General features: G+C 36.9%; 2 protein-coding genes across 2 annotated transcripts; both read left to right on the plus strand.

The window, feature by feature from the left end:
• The first annotated feature begins 349 nt into the window (after positions 1-349).
• On the plus strand, positions 350-7,943 carry si:ch73-109d9.2 (uncharacterized protein LOC565042 homolog). Its single transcript, XM_056456747.1, has 4 exons — positions 350-1,343; positions 3,234-3,361; positions 4,488-4,596; positions 6,416-7,943. Exons 1-4 carry the CDS (start codon positions 1,067-1,069, stop codon positions 7,399-7,401), a joined length of 1,500 nt encoding a protein of 499 aa, XP_056312722.1. The 5' UTR covers positions 350-1,066; the 3' UTR covers positions 7,402-7,943.
• Positions 7,944-10,738: 2,795 nt separating this feature from the next.
• On the plus strand, positions 10,739-20,046 carry si:ch73-109d9.3 (zinc finger protein 668). The gene is made up of 3 exons (XM_056456748.1): positions 10,739-11,470; positions 14,771-14,889; positions 15,803-20,046. Exons 1-3 carry the CDS (start codon positions 11,185-11,187, stop codon positions 16,805-16,807), a joined length of 1,410 nt encoding a protein of 469 aa, XP_056312723.1. The 5' UTR covers positions 10,739-11,184; the 3' UTR covers positions 16,808-20,046.
• Positions 20,047-21,175: the final 1,129 nt, after the last annotated feature.

Raw genomic sequence — 21,175 nt, forward strand, 5'->3', positions numbered from 1 at the left:
TTTGATTTCACAGATATACAAATATCTCATACATACATGCAACATATTTTTCAAAATGTATCAAATATATATGATTATGACATATATTGCCAATATTTATCAGGTCCAAGCAACATTTCAGATTTTGACGAATAGGCTACTATATGCATTAGCGTTTACAAGTACAGCAGTTTTCGGTTTGCTTTTTAAGAACAATGCCATTAATTAACTTTTAAAAGCACATTTTAATTTAAACATTAAAGTTTTTTTTTTTTTTTACCTGCAAGCACAGTTAATGTTTAAACTATTTATAATGTTTAAAGTGGCGACAATAATACATACACTTAATAACAGGAAAAATCTGCCTCGTTTTTGAGCAATGCAGTGCTGTAGCTGCTTTATTTGGCCTACTATGCTACTATGTTTCATTACAGGTCATTACGGTGGTACTTGTAGAGAGACTTTTCTGAGGAACCTCTGCTACAGCCAAAATCTACCATTGTCGCTCTGTAGCCTACCAATGTTCAATGTTTATCACAGTGAATGGTGGTGGTGACGACTGTCTAATACGATTAGTTTCGATTTCTACAATCTAAAATCAAGTAAGTAAAAGTAACTATAATATTTTGAGTGAAATGAAACCTTGAAAAATCCGTGTAGAAAACACAATTGTCTTTTTTCTTTGTGAGCGGTCTCTTTAAGGTTGTCCTTAATTTCGATCCGTATGACTGCTTCAGGAAGTACTTCCGGTTTATCCCCAGCTCTGCAGAACAAGGGAATGTTTTGGCTCGGCACGGACTCACAGCGTCTCATTTATGTTATAAAGTCTAAATATGACATTAATAAAAGACTAAATAAACGGTAGTTACAGTTAACTTGCAACATCACAAACCATCGCTAGCTTTTGCTCGAAAATATATGGAGTGCAAATCTGACAGAACTAAAAGATGCTTCATTAGAAACAGCTGCACATTAACACTATGCTAATATCATTCGGTGGATGAAGCTAGATTGTTTATGAAGGAAAGTAGTTCGGATATTTTTGGCTAGTTTAAGGCTTTTCACCCATTCATACATACTCGTCATTATGTCGGACGTCGTGCACTCGTTTCAGTCCCAGCTGTCCGGGGTCATGGAGACCGTGTTCAAAGCTGCTATATTTGAGATCACCCGGCTGGTGGAGGACAGTTTCGTGAAGGAGGTGTCTCGCAGCCGAGAGCAGGTGGAGACCTTGAAGAAGAGGCTGCAGTGGAGCGAGTCCAAGCGGAAAAAACAAGAGACCAGTGTTCGGAGACTGAGGTGTGTGCAGTGCGACAAATTCCGAGTACGGGACGAGGAAAGACGAGAGAAGGCGACACAGTCAGGTCTGTTTACCATAATAAATCACCACAAGCATAATTCCAAATCAGGTTTGTTCACAATCATTAGTGGTGTAAAGTAAATTACAAATACTCAAACTACTCAGAAATTCTCAGAAATGGTAAATTTCTAAGTAGTTTTAAAGATGTGTACTTTTACTTTCTTTTGAGTACATTTTTAGTGCTGTATCTGTACTTTTACTCCACTACTTTCCTTCAACCTGCAGTCACTACTTTATGAATGACAGATGTTTACTGTATGATGACCAAAATGGCCTTAAACACCCAGCTGGCACAAGACGTCAATATGATGTTAGATTGACGTTGTGCCTCAACGTCGTGGGGACGTTGCATTTTGTTCGGAAATGAAAATCAGTTTGACGTCAATTTCCAAGTCCAACCTAAAATCAACCAAATTTAGTTGCCATACCTGACGAATAAATGTCAGTTTTTGATGTCAATGTGATTTAAGATGTTGGCTCGACATTGGATTTTGGTCACTTTTCAACACAACCTAAAATCAACCAAATATCAATGCCATTTGATGTGGTGATCAAAATGACATTGTCCTTAGACACTGGCTAGACATTGAATTTTGGTCACCTGACAACACAACCGAAATCTAACCAAATATTAATGTCTTATGACGCTGTGTGCCTGCTGGACAACAACTAAATGCTCTACAAAATGTTACGATTATGGACAACCAATAAATGTAAATGAATCAGCTTTCTACAGTGTAATACTCACTACTTTTGAGTACTTTTGAAAGGTCTACTTTTTACTCGTACTTTGAGTAATATTAACAACAGAGACTTTTACTCTACTTGTTCCACATTTTTGAGCATGTAATGGTACTTCTACTTGAGTATGGTTTTTCAGTACTCTTTTCACCACTGACAACCAGGTTTGTTCACAATAATTATTCCCAATAGTTCAATATCTCGATTTTCTCTACTTGTTCCACAAAGAAAAAAATGAAGTTGGGTGATGTTGTGTATTTGTAATTTGTATATTCCTATTTTTGGAGTCGAATTGACCCATTCAATAATCAGAAAGGAAACTGCTACATTACAAATCAAAATAACTCAAAATCACAATATTCAAAGGAAAAAAAATGTAATAAATAATACAAATAGTCAAGTCAGAGGTGACGGGTTGGCGCAGTAGGTAGTGCTGTCGCCTCACAGCAAGAAGGTTGCTGGTTCGAGCCTCGGCTGGCGTTTCTGTGTGAAGTTTGCATGTTCTCCCTGTATTCGCTTGGGTTTCCTCCGGGTGCTCCGGTTTTCCCCACAAGTCCAAAGACATGTGGTCCGTACACTAAATTGTCCGTAGTGTATGAGTGTGAATGAGAGTGTATGGGTGTTTCCCAGTGATGAGCTGCAGCTGGAAGGGCATCCGCTGCATAAAAACATGTGCTGGATGAGTTGGCGGTTCATTCTGCTGTGTCAACCCCAGATTAATAAAGGGACTAAGCCAAAAAGAAAATGAATGAATAGTCAAGTCAGATAAAAATAGCAGACCTTTATCATCATGCATTAGTTAGTATGAAAGGAAATTCATCATGCATTAGTTAGTAAATTAGTAATACCGAACCTTATTTAAACAGTATTTTTTATTTCAACATAAGGTATGAATATTATAAAAAGTATTATACATATTTTTATTTTACATATAAATAAAATGGTAATATAGAAACTCGTAAAGTATTTTATTATATTATATTATAATAGAGGTGACCCCTGATAAATAAAGGGACTAAGCTGGAAAGTGAATGAATGAATATAATAGAGGTGCTTTAAAGATCAAATTAAGTTTCTCTTGTACGTTTAAAGATAATTAAAGGATTGTGTGATCAGTGCCCTCACTGTTGCATTCACACTTGATCCCATGTAGAAAACGAACACAGTCTCAAACAGGAGCGAGTTCCAGATGCCAAATGGGGAAGTTGTGAGTTGGAGACGAATACGCTTATAGTGAAGGGGAGATCAGAAGACCAAAGCACATCTAGCAACACAACAGAGGTGAGTAGCCTGATGCATTAGCAACGTTTTTGATGACCTCTAACCTAGGGCTGGACAATTAATCAAATGGGATTTTAATGCACATTTTTTATCAGTAAAGCTGGTTCTGTTATCAGCAGTAAATCTTCAGCAGAGTCTTTTAGGTGGAGCAGCGTTTAATACACAGGACGATTAATTAGGACGATTTCAAGGGCCCACACACTTTAGGGGCCCCAGGAATTACTATTAGGGGCCCCTAGGACACCCCCCCCCCCCCCAAAAAAAATCTTCACTTTCATCCGCGAAAACCCTCATCACCTACTGTCCACTCTACCCCTGCTCTTCACTTTTGTATGCGATACACCCATCCCCCCACCTCCACTCGGTCCTACAGTTTCATCTGTGAAAACTCCCCCTAACACAAACCACCCCCCCTCCCCTTCACTTTCGACTGCAACAACCCATCCATCACCCCATCCCCCCAGCGACGCCACTGAGCACATATAATACCATTTTACTCCAAACTCGCTTCATAACTTCAGTCAAAAGTTTGTAATGAATCCTTATGTGGAATAATTCAGTATTTGTGTTTATTAGTCAAGTTACATCAGTGAAAGCAGTTTAATCTTCTGTTTATTCAGCAACTGCTTTAGGGAATTTTTGTGTTGGAGGCCCTTTGGTGTTTAGAGGACTTTTACTGCTGATCACAAAACTGTGCTTCCCTGACAAGATGCACATGACAATCACGTCTTTGTTTAATCACTTTTGTAATTTCATTCCAATTAATTGCCCATCCTTACCTTTGGCAAATGTATAATAATTGATCAAGTTAAAAAGTCATCTGTTTTGCAAATCAGTGTTGCTATTTTTATTGTGAACGATGTGTTCATGCACACGTTTATCATATTTACAAAATGATGTTGTAATCCTTTTAATTAAAATGTCACAATTCAATCTTCGATGACTTTGCCAGTCACTCAGTCTGCTTAAATCCTACCCTTTTATTACAGTTGGTTGCATGCTTGAGTTCAGATCTTTCCCACAGACAACCAGTGGATAGAAGCAGGTTTGTGCACAGTTGAAGGTAGAAGTGCTTCTGTATCTTTGAGACTCTTACATTTTGCACACTTTTATCTTCTCTCTGTAGCCTGCTAGTGCAGAGGACAAGAAACTGGACTGCGTGTTAAAAGAGGAGACTCTTTATGTGACTAGTGGTAATCAGGAGCTTCATGATGGGTGGACCCTGGATACCGAAGGTATGGTTTTAATCTGATTTTACAGGCATATAGGAAGAATTCAGAAAACCTTGTTAGAAGTGAGATAGCTGGATTTGGTGAGAATATCCTGAACCATGTCTTTGTTAGTTTGTTATGAATGAGAATTTGCAAAGAGGAGCACTAAAATAAAATTCTGCCCTCCATTCAGTATTTAGTTCTGGAAATACACTCACCAGCCACTTTATTAGGTACACCTTACTAGTACCGGGTTGACCCCCTTTTGGCTTCAGAACTGTCTTAATCCGTCATGGCATACATTCAACAAGGTACTGGAAATATTCCTCAGAGATGTTGGTCCATATTGACATGATAGCCTCACGCAGTTGCTGCAGATTTGTCGGCTGCACATCCATGATGCGAATCTCCCGTTCCACCACATACCAAAGGTACTGTATTGGGTTGAGAACTGGTGACTGTGGAGGCCATTTGAGTACAGTGAACTCATTGTCATGTTCAAGAAACTAGTCTGAGATGATTCGCGCTTTTTGACATGTCGCGTTATCCTTCTGGAAGTAGCCATCAGAAGATGAGTACACTGTGATCATAAAGGGATGGACATGGTCAGCAACAACTCAGGTAGGCAGTACTCAGGTAGGCTGTGGTGTTGACACGATGCTCAATTGGTACTAATAGGCCCAAAGTGTGCCAAAAAAAATATCCCCCACACCATTACACCAGCCTGAACCGTTAATACAAGGCAGGAAAGATCCATGCTTTCATGTTGTTGATGCCAAATTCTGACCATACCAGTGTTTCCTCTAGGATTTTTTCTGTGGCGGCAGGCCTTTTTTTTACACAGATCTACCAACTACCTGTGGCGTTATTTTAATGACAAATGCCGTGAGCGCATCACTACTATGGTTACAGAAAAGTTTGCGCTGCTATAATTCACTCACCCTTTAATATCACCCGCTATTAAAAAAATAAAATGTTTTGAATGAGAAGCTGTAATGTAGCCGTGGCAGGATGAATTTTGGTGTGGTGTGGCGTCCCGCCATGGAAGAATGAATGTAGCGGAAACCATGCCATACCAATGCGAATGTTGCAGCAGAAATCGAAACATATCAGACCAGGCAACGTTTTTCCAATCATCTATTGTCCAATTTTGGTGAGCCTGTGCAAATTGTAGCCTCAGTTTCTTTTTCTTAGCTGACAGGAGTGGCACTCTGTGTGGTCTTCTGCATCCGCCCCAAGGGTGGACGTGTTGTGCATTTAGAGTTGCTCTTTTGCATACCTCAGTCGTAACGAGTGGATATTTGAGTTACTGTTGCCTTTCCATCAACTTCAACCAGTCTGGTCATTCTCCTCTGACCTCTGGCATCAACAAGGCATTTGCACCCACAGAACTGCTGTTCACTGGATATTTTTTCTTTTTCGGACCGTTCTCTGTAAACCCTAGAGATGGTTGTGCATGAAAATCCCAATAGATCAGTAGTTTCTGAAATACTCAGACCAGCCTGTCTGGCACCAACAACCAAACCAAGTTCAAAGTCACTTAAATCACCTTTCTTCCCCATTCTGATGCTTGCCAGATCATCTTGACCATGTCTACATGCCTAAATGCATTGAGTTGCTGCCATGTGATTTTCTTATTAGAAATTTGCGTTAACGAGCAGTTGGACAGGTGTACCTAATAAAGTGGCCGGCTAGAGTATGTCACAATAATGCAGTGAACTTATGATTCATACAGATTTAATAGCAATGTAAATCTCTTTGAATTAATACTTACAAATTCTTAATAATAAACCCCTTCAAACAATCTGAATGCCTTTTGAATATTTTTTTTGTACTTCTCCAGGAGCCGAGACGTCAGATTTCTCCGCTCACACTTACAGTGAGCAGGAGCTCCAGCAGATTCAGGATGAATGGAGCTCCGGACTTGATCAGAGCGTTAACGGTGAAGCGTACGCAGGAATCGCAGACGTCCAGGGCCTGCCATACCGAACACGATACGACGCAGAGGAGCTCGTGAGCTACAGCGTGCACGAGCTGGACATGGGAGACCTGGACGGCCTCAGAGAAACAGTTCAAAATGACCTGAGCATAGGCGAGGACGATGCCAGATCTTCCATCAAGAGAAGAAACGCAGGATCTTTACCTGCACAGGTCAACCAAGAAGCAAAAGACATGGACAGAGATATGCACTGTTTACTTATTAACGCCGACGGCCACTTGCAAGACATGAGCGTCCCCGCTGAAGATCACAGTGGAGTTGCAGGAAGCACTGGGCATAGAGGACACCAACTATACAGTAAAGACACTGATACTAGTGCAGTTTATAAGGGACATCCAGTGAATCAGTCTCTGAAGCCTAACATTGGACAAGCATTAGGAGCCAACAAGGCCTTAACCAAGCGGCACACTTGTAACCATTGTGGGAAGAATTTCACTCAGGCTTGCAACCTGAAAGTCCACCAGCGTGTCCATGAGCGGGAAGGCCTCCATTTGTGCAGCGACTGTGGAAAGGGTTTTACGTCCTTCAGCGATCTGCGCAAACACAAATGCAGCCAGACTGGAGACAAACCGTACGCTTGCACACTATGTGGGAATAAATTCAGCCGACTGTGGAATCTGAAGCTGCATCAGCGGATTCACACGCAGGAGAAACCACACAAGTGCACCATGTGTAGTAAGAGCTTTACACGGGCGGACATCTTGAAAGTCCATAAGCGTACGCATACAGGAGAAAGACCGTACTGCTGTGTTATATGTGGGCTGAGCTTCAAACGACTGGACCATCTGAGATCACATCAGCGCAAACATGCTGACATGAATAGCCAATGACAACTTCGCAATTTCAGAGGTATTTCGAAGATTATGAATCCTTAGTGGACCTAACATAAAAAAGCATAACTGTTCTACTATTGAACCTCCCATTTAAGTTGCATCATCTTTTTATTTTGTGTTTTTTCTCCACGCATAAATTAATATTTTAATGTTTACTCCCTCTTTTGTCATAAAACCTGCACAACTTTCATTTTTTTCCTGAGCATTTTTCACTTTTTCAACATGCCTATTGTGTTTAGCAGGTCATGAGGGTGAGTAAATGATGCTATGTCCAGGTCTTTATAAATAATGTGGTCAGTTTTGCATTGGATGAAATTCTGAATATTGTTGATTTGATACAAATTGGTAAGACATTGCTTATTACTTTCTTGCTCTGTCGATTTATTAATGTTTATTTTTAAAAAAGCTAGCAAATGAGAATATTTCTTAAAATGTGCAATGTGTGTGTCAGTTCATTCAAGTTTTGTGATTCAGTATTAAATTATCAAATGTAACATTTTTACTTTGAGCATTATTAAATCCTCCCTCTGTTTATTTCATGTACTCATTGTTTATTTTCATTCTTTACAGTCCTTCGATTAAATAAAAATGATTGAAGATCCAAGTGGATCATGCGGCCATAACAGGAAGTCAGAGTGGCTGACTGACAGTTTATTTATAGGAGATTTCAGAGATGTTTGTTTATCAAATTACCTTTTGAGTATGTCAGAATCAATGCCTTATATCTATCTATCTATCTATCTATCTATCTATCTATCTATCTATCTATCTATCTATGCATGCATGCATGCATACATACATACATACATACATACATACATACATACATACATACATACATACATACATACATACATACATGTATGTATATGTGTATATATACATATATCCATGCATATATATATATATATATATATATATATATATATATATATATATATATATATATATATATATATATATATATATATATATATATATATATATATATATATATATATATATATATATACACTACCTGACGAAAGTCTTGTCGCTTATCCAAGTTTTAGGAACAACAAATAATATCTTGACTTCTAGTTGATCATTTGGTATCAAAAGTGGCTTATATAAAAGACAAAGGCCTCTAGATTGTGCTTATTTTACCAAAATAAAATATGATCATGCCTTGATTTTAAATTATTTAATTAGGACAGTAAGGTCTGACTTTGCTTAGACAAAAGTCTTGTCACTTAACAGAAATAATGTACAGTATAGAATATAAAGTCATGGTGCTGTGGAAAAAGAATAAATATTTAAATATTATGTATGACTCCCAGTTTGGATGACTGCATCCATACATCTCTGCAATGACTGATATAACTTATTAATAAAGTCATCTGGAATGGCAAAGAAAGTGTTCTTGCAGGACTCCCAGAGTTCATCAAGATTCTTTGGATTTATCTTCAATGCCTCCTCCTTCATTTTACCCCAGCCATGCTTAATAATGTTCATGTCTGGTGACTAGGCTGGCCAATCCTGGAGCATCTTGACCTTCTTTACATATATGCATATATATGTTACCTAAATCAATATCCTTAATGTATTTTACGTATGCATTCTCCATCTTACTGGAGCAAGTGGTAATTTGTCACGCAAGTACTTTTATGTTTTTTTATGAATTGCGTAGTAGTTTTAATTCAACTGATTATATTTATTTTGTATATAAATGTGGCAGTTGTTTATCTTAAAGTGCATTTACTTTATTGGTACTGTCAAATATATATAACAGTGTTTGTTAAAACTATAATCCACGTGATTGAAAATGTTATAAGCATTTAACTGCATAAATGTAAATGTATGTTTAAATATAATTTTTTTTTTATTCCAGTTTTAGTTATTTTAGACTAAGAGAAATACCGGGAAATGTCTCTAGACTGATGGCATTTTGTGCCGTTCAGTCTTATGCTGTGTTCACACCAGACGTGGAAGAAGTACCAAGCTCAAGTGATTTACATGTTAAGTCAATGCAAAGACACGAATAGACTTCCTGCGGCGCAGCTCCAAATGAATCGGCGCTGTATTTTAGTCTTGCTAAAGCACATAAACTCAGCTATTCTCTCAATAAAATTCACGTTAGCCATTTAACAACGAAGCTAGAGTCACCAGGCAAACAGAAGCCCTGCCCATGATACAAATCTGCGTGTATTGCGAAGTAAATTTGACGCGCGAATAAACTCCTAAAGTTCACTCGTCTATTAGGCATGGGCCGATATAAGAATCTGACGGTATGATAACCTTGGATAAAAATATCATGGTATTGTGCTCACTGCTTTAAAATATATTCTTTTTAAATGTCTGGGTAAGACAAAAAAAAAATTCCCCCTTGAAAACAATATATTTTAGTTTTTGAAAGATGTATAATAGTTTGGAGCAGTAAACACCTCAGGCTAAATAATTCAAATGAATCCTAGTCTTCTGCTGTCTTTATTTGTTTTAAAAACACAGATTCATGTGCAATTTAAACGACATCTTAGGATATTTTTTCTGCTGGAGATACTGTCCTAAAAAACAACAACAAAAAAAATGTAAATAAAAAATCCTACACATACCTTAGAAACGGTATTACAGAAAATATTGGTGGTTCTAAAACCTTGACTTTTCCAAACCGTGGTATACCTTGAAAACGGTTATCGGCCCATGTTATTGGTCACGCTATTCATTCGCGAATACCGTGATTTATCTGCGCGTACTGTGTCTGGTGTGAACACAGCATATAATCTTTAACTGTGAACAAATTCACCTGTTTTGCCATCACTTTAGACACTACGCTAGAGAATCATTCAAACACTCTAAAGTGATGTTGGTGAATTAGTAACGATTTCTGCTCTTCTGACATCAGCTGCAGGTTTGAATGAATAGTGGAAGAAAGTAGTTCCGCATACAAAAAGGTTTTTTGAGAGTCTCCATGTTAAATTTTCTTTTTTATGTACACGATTATGCCGTCGAACTGTTGTAAAAACGCAATATCACACTCGCAGCAGTGCGATATCGCTGTATACCGTCACTGGTGGGACACTAAGGCTCTCTGCTCGCAGCCTCGTGCCATGAGTGTAAGTGACTTTGATTTTATAGTAACTGGAGAACATAAATCCCAACAAATCTGTTATTTTAATACTGTTGCGGTTTTATGAAACATAAGGAAGTTTCGAAAAGTCGTTAGTGTTTTATTAAGATATATTTTGGATGAAAATTATATACAAGCAGCATTTCATATGTAGACTGTAAAAATATATATTTCTCATATTTCACACCAGAGACCGTTCTGTCCAACAAGGCCACCGTACAACTCGTGACGTCACCAACAACAACATTATTGTCCGTCTTCTCAGCTTAGCTTCGTCTTCACACGCTGAATGATATATTAGCCAAACATCCCGTATTTTACTCAATACATTAAATAACCCAGCTAGTGCTACAGTCACATTAGCAGTACGCGAACATTTGACATTACGAGCGCGCGAAGGAGATTAATTTCCGCTCGCGTTTCAAACTGCCAAGCAGATGTCATGAGCTCAATGCTAACACGGATTTCATCGTCAGGTTTTAACGTTACCTCGCCGACCGTCAAAGTGTGAAACTCAGTCTACAGACCGCTCACGTGTGGACTTAGTACTGAATAGGAAATCCAACACCCGAGATATTAATCGAGATGCGAGGTCGTTAATGTCATGATCACTGTTGAGCATCCAGCGATCAGTTCCTCTCTGTAAACCCGAGCAGATCAGACACACAGGCAGGATGTCCGACACGCTGGTCATCACTTTCCAGACGCGTCTGTCCGCGGTGATGGAGACCGTCCTGAAGACCACCATGTACGAGATAACCCGGCTGGTGGAGGAGAGCTTCGTGGAGCAGATGGACCGGGGCAAGCGGGAGGCGGAGGTGCTGAAGCGGAGGCTGATCGTGTCCGAGGCCAAGCTGAGGGAGCGGGAGAGGTTTAAGAAGGTCAGATGTGTGGACTGCGGTCGGACAGCAGTGTCCCGCAGGAGGATACTTCATGTCAGAGGGCCCGAAACACAGAGCAGTGAGTAACGCAACGCTACTAATGAATGCACATCGTGAGATATGCGGTGTTTACAATAGAGGTAGCTTAAAGTTGGTTTTATATTCGCATATTCATTCCATGACAACTTGTGACATGTTCCCTATAGTGTTTACCATGATACTTTGAATATTATGTCTGACATCAAATGTAAGTATGACTTCAAAACTACATTAGCACTATTTATTCTACTATGAACAATGTTGTACTTTGATAGTCATTGGCTGCCTAATGTTTTGACCATTATGAAATGGCAAAGAATACTTTTCTGAAATTATATTATTGAGGAGAAAGTCTGAATGTGTGAATATAAAACCAATTTTACCTCAATGTGTTTACAATTATTAGGTTATGTTCATATATTAATTTGGACTTTCTCCTTATTAATATAATCTTATAAAAGTATTCTTTGCTAATTCTAAATAGGAAAATCACTTTAGCAGCTAATGACGATCAAAGTATTGTTCACAACCAATTAAATAGTGCTAATGTTGTTTATGTTGTTTTGAAGTCATACCTACATGCTATTTTAGACTGAATATTTAAAGTAGCGTGGTAAACAATAGGCAGTGTGTACCAAGTTTTAACTGAACGGATGTTTGAACATAAAACCAACTTTACCTCATTGTGTTTACATGGGTCATTAGCTTGACAAATAACTATATTCAATGTGTTTCCTATCTTAAGTTTCATTCTAATTATTTACATAATAATAATAATAGTGTAATAATGAACCAAAAGTAATTACCTTAAAAACATCCAGTCATTCATTTTCTTTTCGGCTTAGTCCCTTTATTAATCAAGGGTCGCCACAGCGGAATGAACCGCCAACTTATCCAGCATATGTTTTACACAGCATATGTTTGCCCTTCCATCTGCAAGCCATCATTGGGAAACACCCACACACTCTCATTCACACACCAACACTACAGACAATTTAGCTTACCCAATTCACCTATAGCACATGTCTTTAGGTAGAACATGCAAACTCCACATAGAAACGCCGACTGACACAGTCGAGGCTCGAACCAGCTACCTTGCTGTGAGGTGACATCTCTACCCACTGTGCCACCACACTGCCACCTTAAAAACATTTTACTAATATTTGCAGAGTTTTTTAAGGTATTAGCTTCATATTCATATGCTTTAAAGTGACCGTCTTATCTTCACTCACAATGATGAAGATCTAATTCATTGATTTTCATGTTGACCCCCACCTCAGGTTTCAAGGTTTATTATTTCAGTTAGCCAATTTATTTTTAGTTTTTTACTGTTTTAATTCAGAGTTATACAGTTGCAATCGTTGTTATTCAACCCCCTTTGAATTTTTAAAAATATTTCCCAAATGATGTTTAACAGTGCAAGGAAATTTTTCACAGTATGTCTGATAATATTTTTTCATCTTGAGGAAGTCTTATTTGTTTTATTTCGGCTGAATAAAAGCAGTTTAAAACATTTTAAACACCATTTTAAGGTCAAAATTATTAGCCCCTTTATGCTATTTTTTTCCGATAGTCTACAGAACAAACCATCATTATACAATAGCTTGCCTAATTACCTTAACCTGCCTAGTTAAGCTAATAAACCTAGTTAAGCCTTTAAATGTCACTTTAAACTGTATAGAAGTGTCATGAAAAATATCTAGTCAAATATTATTTACTGTTATCATGACAAGGTTAAAATAAATGAGTTATTAGAAATGAGTTATTAAAACTATTATGTTTAGAAATGTGTTGAAAAAATCTTCTCTCCATTTAACAGAAATTGGGGGAAAAAATAAACAGGGAGCTAATCATTCAGGGGGTTCCATAGCAATGATTGCAACTGCATATTACTGTTTTATTTATTTAATATATGTATTTTTATTTTTGAACTTTGAAACTTTAAAGTTTGTTTGTTGTGGCCAGATGATCTCTTGATTACTGGTATTGTTTATACTGCGCTACTAATGCAGACCAATGCAAATCTTTTTCAAAATGATAATTTTATCACAGAACTGATGCATGAAGTCATTTTTTGTGGGAATTGTGTTTTTAATATATTAAGATTTTTTTTAACTGTATGAAACCAAGGACCAACAAACATTTACGTCTTCAGAAACAATAATTTCATAATCCTACAAATATATATTTTTTGAAAAATTACAAAAGGAATTTCCTCTTTATGCTTTTCCAAAAAAAATATCAGATGCTTTTTAAAGTATTGTTTATCTTATATACAAATGTTTTAGTGATTTTCAACATAAAGTGATATAAATGTTTTTGGTTTATTTTTGATTCTTATTACATGACCACAAAATAATGGATATTCTACACTGTAGGGCTGCACGATATTGGAAAAGATTGTTATTGTGATTTTATTTTATATATTGTGATATAAATACAGCTTCAGTACATGATTTAAATAGCCCTGTCATTGAAAAGTGGAAAGTCATTACTTTAGATTGATATGGATGATTTGGATGGGAGTGAATTATAAATGTATTTTATGTAATTTATTATATACAAATAGTAATCAAACTACAGTCATAAATAAACACGATGGAGCAAATGTTAAAGTGAAATAAACCGTGCTTTATCGGTTTTTGCGGGGTGTCTAACAGTATTTAAGGTACAGAAACTAAATAATCAAATTTAAAAGATTATTGCATAATCTTCATAATATAAATAATTCAATAAAATTAATAAAAAAAAAATTTTTTATTCTCTTTATGTTCTCTTACAGTGCTTCAAACTCTTCAAATGTTCAAATAGGCCTTAAAACTTATAAAAATTTAAACTTTCACTTTATAATGGTTCAATTCTGCATTCTCCACAAATCTCTTGTGTTTTGACCTGTGGTCTCTGGTCATCTATAATCTCAACTCAACATTGCATATCTTGTGATGTGACTATTGTGGACCAACACATTGCGATACTGATGCTCAAACGATACATTGTGCAGCCCTACTACACTGATTTAACTCACAAATAGTTTTCAAACAACAATAGGAATAATAATGTTAATAAATTTAATGATGTAACATTGATGAACAGAACAATTCACAAAAAAAAAAAAAAAAATAGAGCCAACATCTTTTTAATTAATTTTGAGGAAACTCTATTTAACAATTTTGTACATTTGTGTATTTGGATTATACGTCTGAATAATTTAAGAGCTTCAGATGAACTTGAGTCATTGTGCAATATGGCATCTTTATGTTCTATTCATTTAAAGTAATACACTTTGTTTAAGTCACAAAATATAAGCTTGACTGAATGTTTCTCTGTTTTTATTGTAAAGATTTGGATAATCCGCTTGTTGTAAAGCAGGAAAATACCTCTGACAGTAGCTGGAGATGCAGTCCCAAAGGAAGCACAAATCAGGAGAAACCTTCAGCAACTCCAGAACCAAAACAAAACGTATGTATTATATTGTTTTTGTTGCTAATAATACAGTGAGACTTTAAGCATTCAAAGGGAACTTTGTAAAGTGATATAATACATTCCATAAAAATGAAGTTAATTCTAGCAAATCATTAGTTTTCACATAAAATTTGATTCAATATCTAATGTTAGGGTAACCAATCTTGGTCCTGGAGGACCGATGTCCCTACAGAGTTTTAATTTGCCTCAACACACCTGCCTGATAGGTTAAATTATACCTAGTAAGAGATTGATTAGCTTGTTCAGGTGTGTTTGATTAGAACTAAAGCCGTGGTCACACTAGACTTTGAGCAGTTCAGAGTTCACCAAACTTGAACTTTCCAACACAGCGAACTGCGAAACCTGTCGCACGAGCTTGCATTTCCGCTCTGTCGCATTCGCATTTTCGTATAAATGGAAGTCTATGGGGATGAAAAGTACAGTGTGACCCTGGCTTAAACTCTAAGCTGACCCCTGATCTAATGCAGTAAAAGTCATACTATTTTTTTTCCTTTAACATGGTGGATTCTAACTTGTGTTCAGTTGTTTGTTTGTAGAAATCCAAGTTTAAAAAAGGCAAATTAAACAAACTTTTTGAATATTAATAAGATATAAGCTGTGCTGGTTTTGGGCTGCCACAACTATAACAATAAACTTTTTAAAAATCCCTGCAAAATGCTTCTTTTGAGCACTAGCTAATCTGAAAAGAATGAGCGTCTGCCTCATGCCTTGTATTCTATGCTAAGAAAAACATTTTTATAAGTTTAGTGTTACATTATCAGCTCTGAAAAAAAACTTCACTAGGAAATCAAGATGCTAATAATGAGTCAGGTGAGATTTTACACATTGAAGAAAAATGTGAGTATTTAACCTTGATTTGCTTTAGCTAATTCATGCACATTTTTGTCAGGCTGTTCAGCAGGCAGTGTGTGAACCAAAACCTGCAGGAGAAGTGAAAGAAGAAGCGAGAGAGCCCAGAGACACACAGGCATGCCTAAAAATACACTCTCAGACACACAAACAGAAAGATCCTCCGAGCAGTGTAGAAGAAACCAACAGCCTCCGCAGTGCAGATTCAACAGTCACGTCCTGCACTGAACGGGACGAGGACGAAGCCAGACACCGAAGCCCCGCAAAATGGTTCAACTCCAAAACAGACCCCCGTTCAGCACCTGTTTCACAGCCAGAACCAGAAACTCCGTGCTTGAGACCCCAAAAGGCTGACTCGAGTCCCATTAAGCAAGAAGTTGTGGTGATGCTTCCATCAGATTGGGAAGACATGGAGATCAGGCCTCACAACAGTGCTAAGAAAACGCATCTTCAACCTCCAGCCAGAGTTCAAGAGCGAGTCTCGTTTCCTCCTCCTCCACCCGTCAAACTTCAAATCATTCCAACGCAAACAATGCAGAATCTCAGAGCACCCGTCAGAAAGAACACCAAAATCGTTGTACATCCCAACGCGGCGATGAGCGATCATGGAACTGTCGATCTAAACCGAAGCCTTCCTGCTCCAAAACTCTCTCAAGTCCGTCAGTATCCTGAAGGAGCGGGCGAAAGAAGCTTCAATACTGTGAATCCTGGAAGAAGTTTGCCTCCAGTGGTCAATATGAGGGTCCAAGTGGACGCCCGGAATATTGCGGCGAAAACGACGCATAATTGCAGCCAGTGCGGAAAAGGCTTCTCTCATTTGTGTCACCTCCGAGCGCACCAGCAGATCCACACAGGGGACCGGCAGTTCTGCTGCACCATCTGTGGGCGGAGCTTCACCAAACTGAGCAACCTGAAAGCTCATCGGAGAGTCCACACGGGCGAGAGACCCTATATCTGTGCGGATTGCGGGAAGAGGTTCACGCAGAAATGCAACTTGAAGAGGCATCAGAGAATCCACTCTGAATTCACTCACTCCGGCGTATGACCGGATACGGTTATCTTACACATTACACATGCTAGTTGATATTGTTTTTGGTTAGCGGTTAAATTATTTTTGATATCATGCATCGCTAAACTTGTGTTCTTAAAAACACTGAGTTGTTTGCAATGACTGGATCACTTGAGGGAAATACTGGTTATATTGTGATAAATCTAAAAATATTCAAGCAGATGACTTTTCCTGTTTATCTGGATGTTGCAAGTATGAGTTAGGACAGGTGTAATGCTACACAGTGCGAGTTCTGATCATCAGTGTTAAGGTCTTTGCACACTGAAATCCGACATTTTCGTATGCGTTTTTTCGTATTCATATGTGAAAAATTCCTCACGTACACAAAATTTGCACACTGTGAGCTTTATTTTAACGATTTAGGTGCATCGTCTAAAGCTCATGGCGCAAAAGCATTAGGGCATTAATTGTCCGAATCCACTTTTGCTATTTTGAGGACAGAAAAATAAGGTTTGCATAATGAGTTATGGTGTGTTTTGATCATAACGTGCATTAAATCAATCAGTCTCATCTCCCATTCCCTTTAAGAGTCAGTTGCGTCGCGCCATAGCGCATTTGCTATTTACTTGGCGAACTTTGTAAGTGTAAAAACTGAACGCTTTACTAGCGAGAAAACAGTTAAACAGACTGTCAGCAGCGTGAGGATAAACGTGCCTCCTCCGTTAGTCCTTTTTACTCTCTCTTTACTCAACTTTTACTCTTTACTCCTTTACTTTTTGTGGATAATGAAACAGTGTTGTACACACTCCACTGTAGACATCCATTAGCCTACATATTTAATTTTGTTTGTTAAGCACAAAGATTTGTTTCAAAACTATTTCTAAATTCAGTTTTAATTTCCAACAAACAAATAAATGAACAATAATAACAATGTGTGGTTAAATTCAAACACACGTCCTACGCCCCATATGGTCCAAAACCTCACAGGTAGACAAATCTAAGCTTGTTTTTAATAAAACAAATATAAATATGCATATAATAAATAATACTGCTAATAAAATAACATTATATAAAAGCAAGTTATCATGAATAATCTAAAAAATCCCCCCAGCCCCCCCGAGATAAAGAAAGCATGGAGGCAGTGGTTTTTATAACCCTTTTTGTAATATTTTAGTCCTTTTTTTTCATTTGTAAAGATATTTGTGTATTGCTGTACATCCTGCATGTTTTAAGCAATGTGTAAGTGAGGCGCACAACTAACATGCTCTATGCTGGACTTTAGACCTGCTTTCAGCTGGTCAATTGAGCAGTCTATGTTCGTTCCTCAAAATAGCAACGCGCCAACAATGCGCCTTAACACGCCTACTTTCTAGACCGGCACACCCATGAGTCCACAAAGCGGTGCAAATGGATTTACTATTTGAAACAACGTGCAGTATAACAGGAAAATTAGTGTTACCTTGGTCTGAAAATAGCAACAAACGCACCAAACACATCTTGCGCCTTATTGCGCAGTGTGAATTGAATTGAATGTGGTTGCCGGACCAATTCAGTGTGAATTGAATTGAATTGAAATTGAATTGAATTGAATTACTTGCCTAAAAATGTGGTGCAAGTAGAGTAAAAGTATCTGTTATAAATATCACTCAAAGTACGAGTAAAAAGTTGTACTCAGGAGTAGTGAGTATTATGCTGTAAAAAGCTGATGCATTTACATGTCATTTGTGGATGTGTGTAAACGTAACATTCTGTAGTGCATTTAGCCGAGTCTGATGCGTATTAATTAATCCATTCTGAAAAACGCAAAACATTTCAGAGTCAATTCAAGCAGTGATACATTGTTCTCCTCTTTCTTCTCCAAAGTAGAAAAAGAAAGAAGAATAGGCTACATATTGTGTTTATCCAATACCAGCCTACATATAGAGGAAGGAGAGTTCTCCTTATCACAGAGCTGCGCTGGATTATCCCTAAATGCAAAGTTTATTTCAGGAAATCAGTGGAATTTTGATACATTGCTTGTGATTCTTACGTAAGTAAACAAATCTGGAAAAGTGAATGGCAGTACCTACAGACATTATAAAATGGCAGCCGGGTTGACGTATCGAACCAACAAACTGAAGCAGACCATGAGGCAATTGTGTCTATGGGCAGTATGTCAAATGTGTGGACACACACCCCAAACAGCAGCGGGGGAGAGGTGTTCCAGTCACAGAATCCAGCATAGGGGTTTGTCATAAAGTTATCTGTGGGTCATGTAAAGGCATTTTGTATTTTGTCGTTTGCTTTCAAGGTGGCTTTGAACGGTCAAAACACCTCTTTAAACACAAAATGCCTAACTTTTTTGGATGCGAAAAACGGAAGAAAAATCAAACCCGGTTTGAATTTTTTTTTTTATGACGGACGAAAGTTTCAGAGGCAGTGTGTCAACACAATTCACATGTGAGGTTGAATTAATTTTTTTATGTGCGAAAATTACAGATGAAAATTTCGGTTTCAGTGTGCAATAACCTTAATGCTTCACAGTGAGAATTCTAGAATTCATGTTGAGAAAATTGATTAGACAAAGATTTTATGACACGATTTTATGAGATGGTGAATTCTGAAGCAATCGCATGAAATTCTGCATCCAAAACATAAGCAGAGAAAGATATCATTGTTTTCATCTCTTTCTCTCTCTCTCTCTCTCTCTCTCTCTCTCATAAGTCTCTCTCTATCACTTTCTTTCTCACTCACACTCTCTCCATTACTCTTTTTTTTTAAAGAAGTCTTTCTCTATCACCATCTCTCTTTCTCTTTAGAAGTCTATCACATTCTCTTTCTCTATTACTCTCTCTTTTCATAAGTCTCTATCGCTCTCTTTATACGTCTCTCTATCACTCTCTCTCATGAGCTTTCTAATGATATGCTACACTTACAGTTTTTTCAGCAAATTCATTGAGCTTCCTTACACATGCAAATTAGTTTTTGTAGGGCTTTTAAGATCGTAATGGCTTTTCTAAAAAAATGTAAACTGATCTGCATCATTTTAAAAATGCTTTTTTAAATTGAAATTCACCTGAATTAAATTCAACAAATATTGAAAACAACAATGACAATGGTACATAAGTATATTACCATTACAATACCACACACACGCTACACTTAGACATTTTTGTAGGAACATTAATATTTTACATAAATTAATACTTTCAGCTGGCAGTAAAACATTTCAAATGTTACAAAATGTTTCTATTTTAAATTAGTTATTTTTTTGGCTTTCTGTTATTAAAAATGGATCTAGGTTACACAAAATGTTTAGCAATTTTTAGTTTAAAGTTTAGCCATTTTTTTTTTTATTTGATATGTTAATTTTGATCATGACATCAGCACATTAATATGATTTGTGAAGGAAAACTTGAGCAACATTCCATTTTAAAATCAATGATTTTCACAATGTAACAGTTTCACTTTGCTTTCAAAGACACTTTTTAAAAAATTGAATTTGATTAAATTGATTTGATAATATATATATTTTAACAAAGTTAATAAACAAAATACTTTAATACATATTAAAGGTGCAGTAGGTGGTTGTCTGAAACATTTTCTGTTGTGCTGGTTTAAAGTCTCTTCACATTCTAATAGTAATGATTAAAGCAAATGAGCTAAATGGATTTATATGTATTTTAATATTCTAGGTAAGGTACACGACTAAAAATGTTCATCCGAATAAAATTTGTTAGGTCAATAATTCCCATAATTCTGATAAGTAGCCTGTCAGTAAAAAATAGAGATACGTCTGCTCACCCGTTTATGCAGACAGATTTGCCTTTTGCACGGACAAACAAGAGAGTTGTCAGTGGTAAAAACAAATGCTAAATCAAAAGTTTAAAATCCTGAATCAATATTGGAGTTACTTTTATAGGAATTTATAGCATTTTGGCAGCTCATCTACTGCACCTTTAATGCGAAACATAACAAACACATTCTTTTTATATTATCACACAACAATCAATCACTGTTTTATAGATTCATTATTAAAAAGTATATTTTTTCATTACAGTGGGCTTGATGTACTCGATCCCTAAAGTAATGACAACTTTGTGAATTAATAAATAGATAAAACTGTGAGGCTCCATAAAATATACTTTATTTTTGCAATGAAATGTACGTTATTGGAAGATTTCTCAATTTAAAGTGATTAACTTACTTCAAATTGCAGTTTAAAAAGCTTTGTTGAATAAAACCGCTCCTCAATCATTTACTATCACTGTTATATGACATTTCTTTTGATTTGTACGCATTCAGATGTGTAGCATTAGCTCTTTCAAATGCTGCATAAACACACTATAGCAACAGGACAGCATTATTGTGTTATTTTGAAACTGCAGATCAAATGTGTGTATATTTGCTGCTGTGGACTGAAAC

This window comes from Danio aesculapii, chromosome 1 (assembly GCF_903798145.1).
Source record: "Danio aesculapii chromosome 1, fDanAes4.1, whole genome shotgun sequence".
Classification (NCBI taxonomy): domain Eukaryota; kingdom Metazoa; phylum Chordata; class Actinopteri; order Cypriniformes; family Danionidae; genus Danio; species Danio aesculapii.

What these genes read in the sequence shown, in the direction of transcription:
- si:ch73-109d9.2 (XM_056456747.1), top strand. Translation starts at nt 1,067, where the DNA reads ATGTCGGACGTCGTGCACTCGTTTCAGTCCCAGCTGTCCGGGGTCATG. An exon ending in CATCTAGCAACACAACAGAG is followed by an intron (nt 3,362 to 4,487) that starts GTGAGTAGCCTG and finishes TTCTCTCTGTAG; the next exon opens with CCTGCTAGTGCAGAGGACAA. An exon ending in GTGGACCCTGGATACCGAAG is followed by an intron (nt 4,597 to 6,415) that starts GTATGGTTTTAA and finishes GTACTTCTCCAG; the next exon opens with GAGCCGAGACGTCAGATTTC.
- si:ch73-109d9.3 (XM_056456748.1), top strand. Translation starts at nt 11,185, where the DNA reads ATGTCCGACACGCTGGTCATCACTTTCCAGACGCGTCTGTCCGCGGTG. An exon ending in AGGGCCCGAAACACAGAGCA is followed by an intron (nt 11,471 to 14,770) that starts GTGAGTAACGCA and finishes TTTATTGTAAAG; the next exon opens with ATTTGGATAATCCGCTTGTT. An exon ending in CTCCAGAACCAAAACAAAAC is followed by an intron (nt 14,890 to 15,802) that starts GTATGTATTATA and finishes CATTTTTGTCAG; the next exon opens with GCTGTTCAGCAGGCAGTGTG.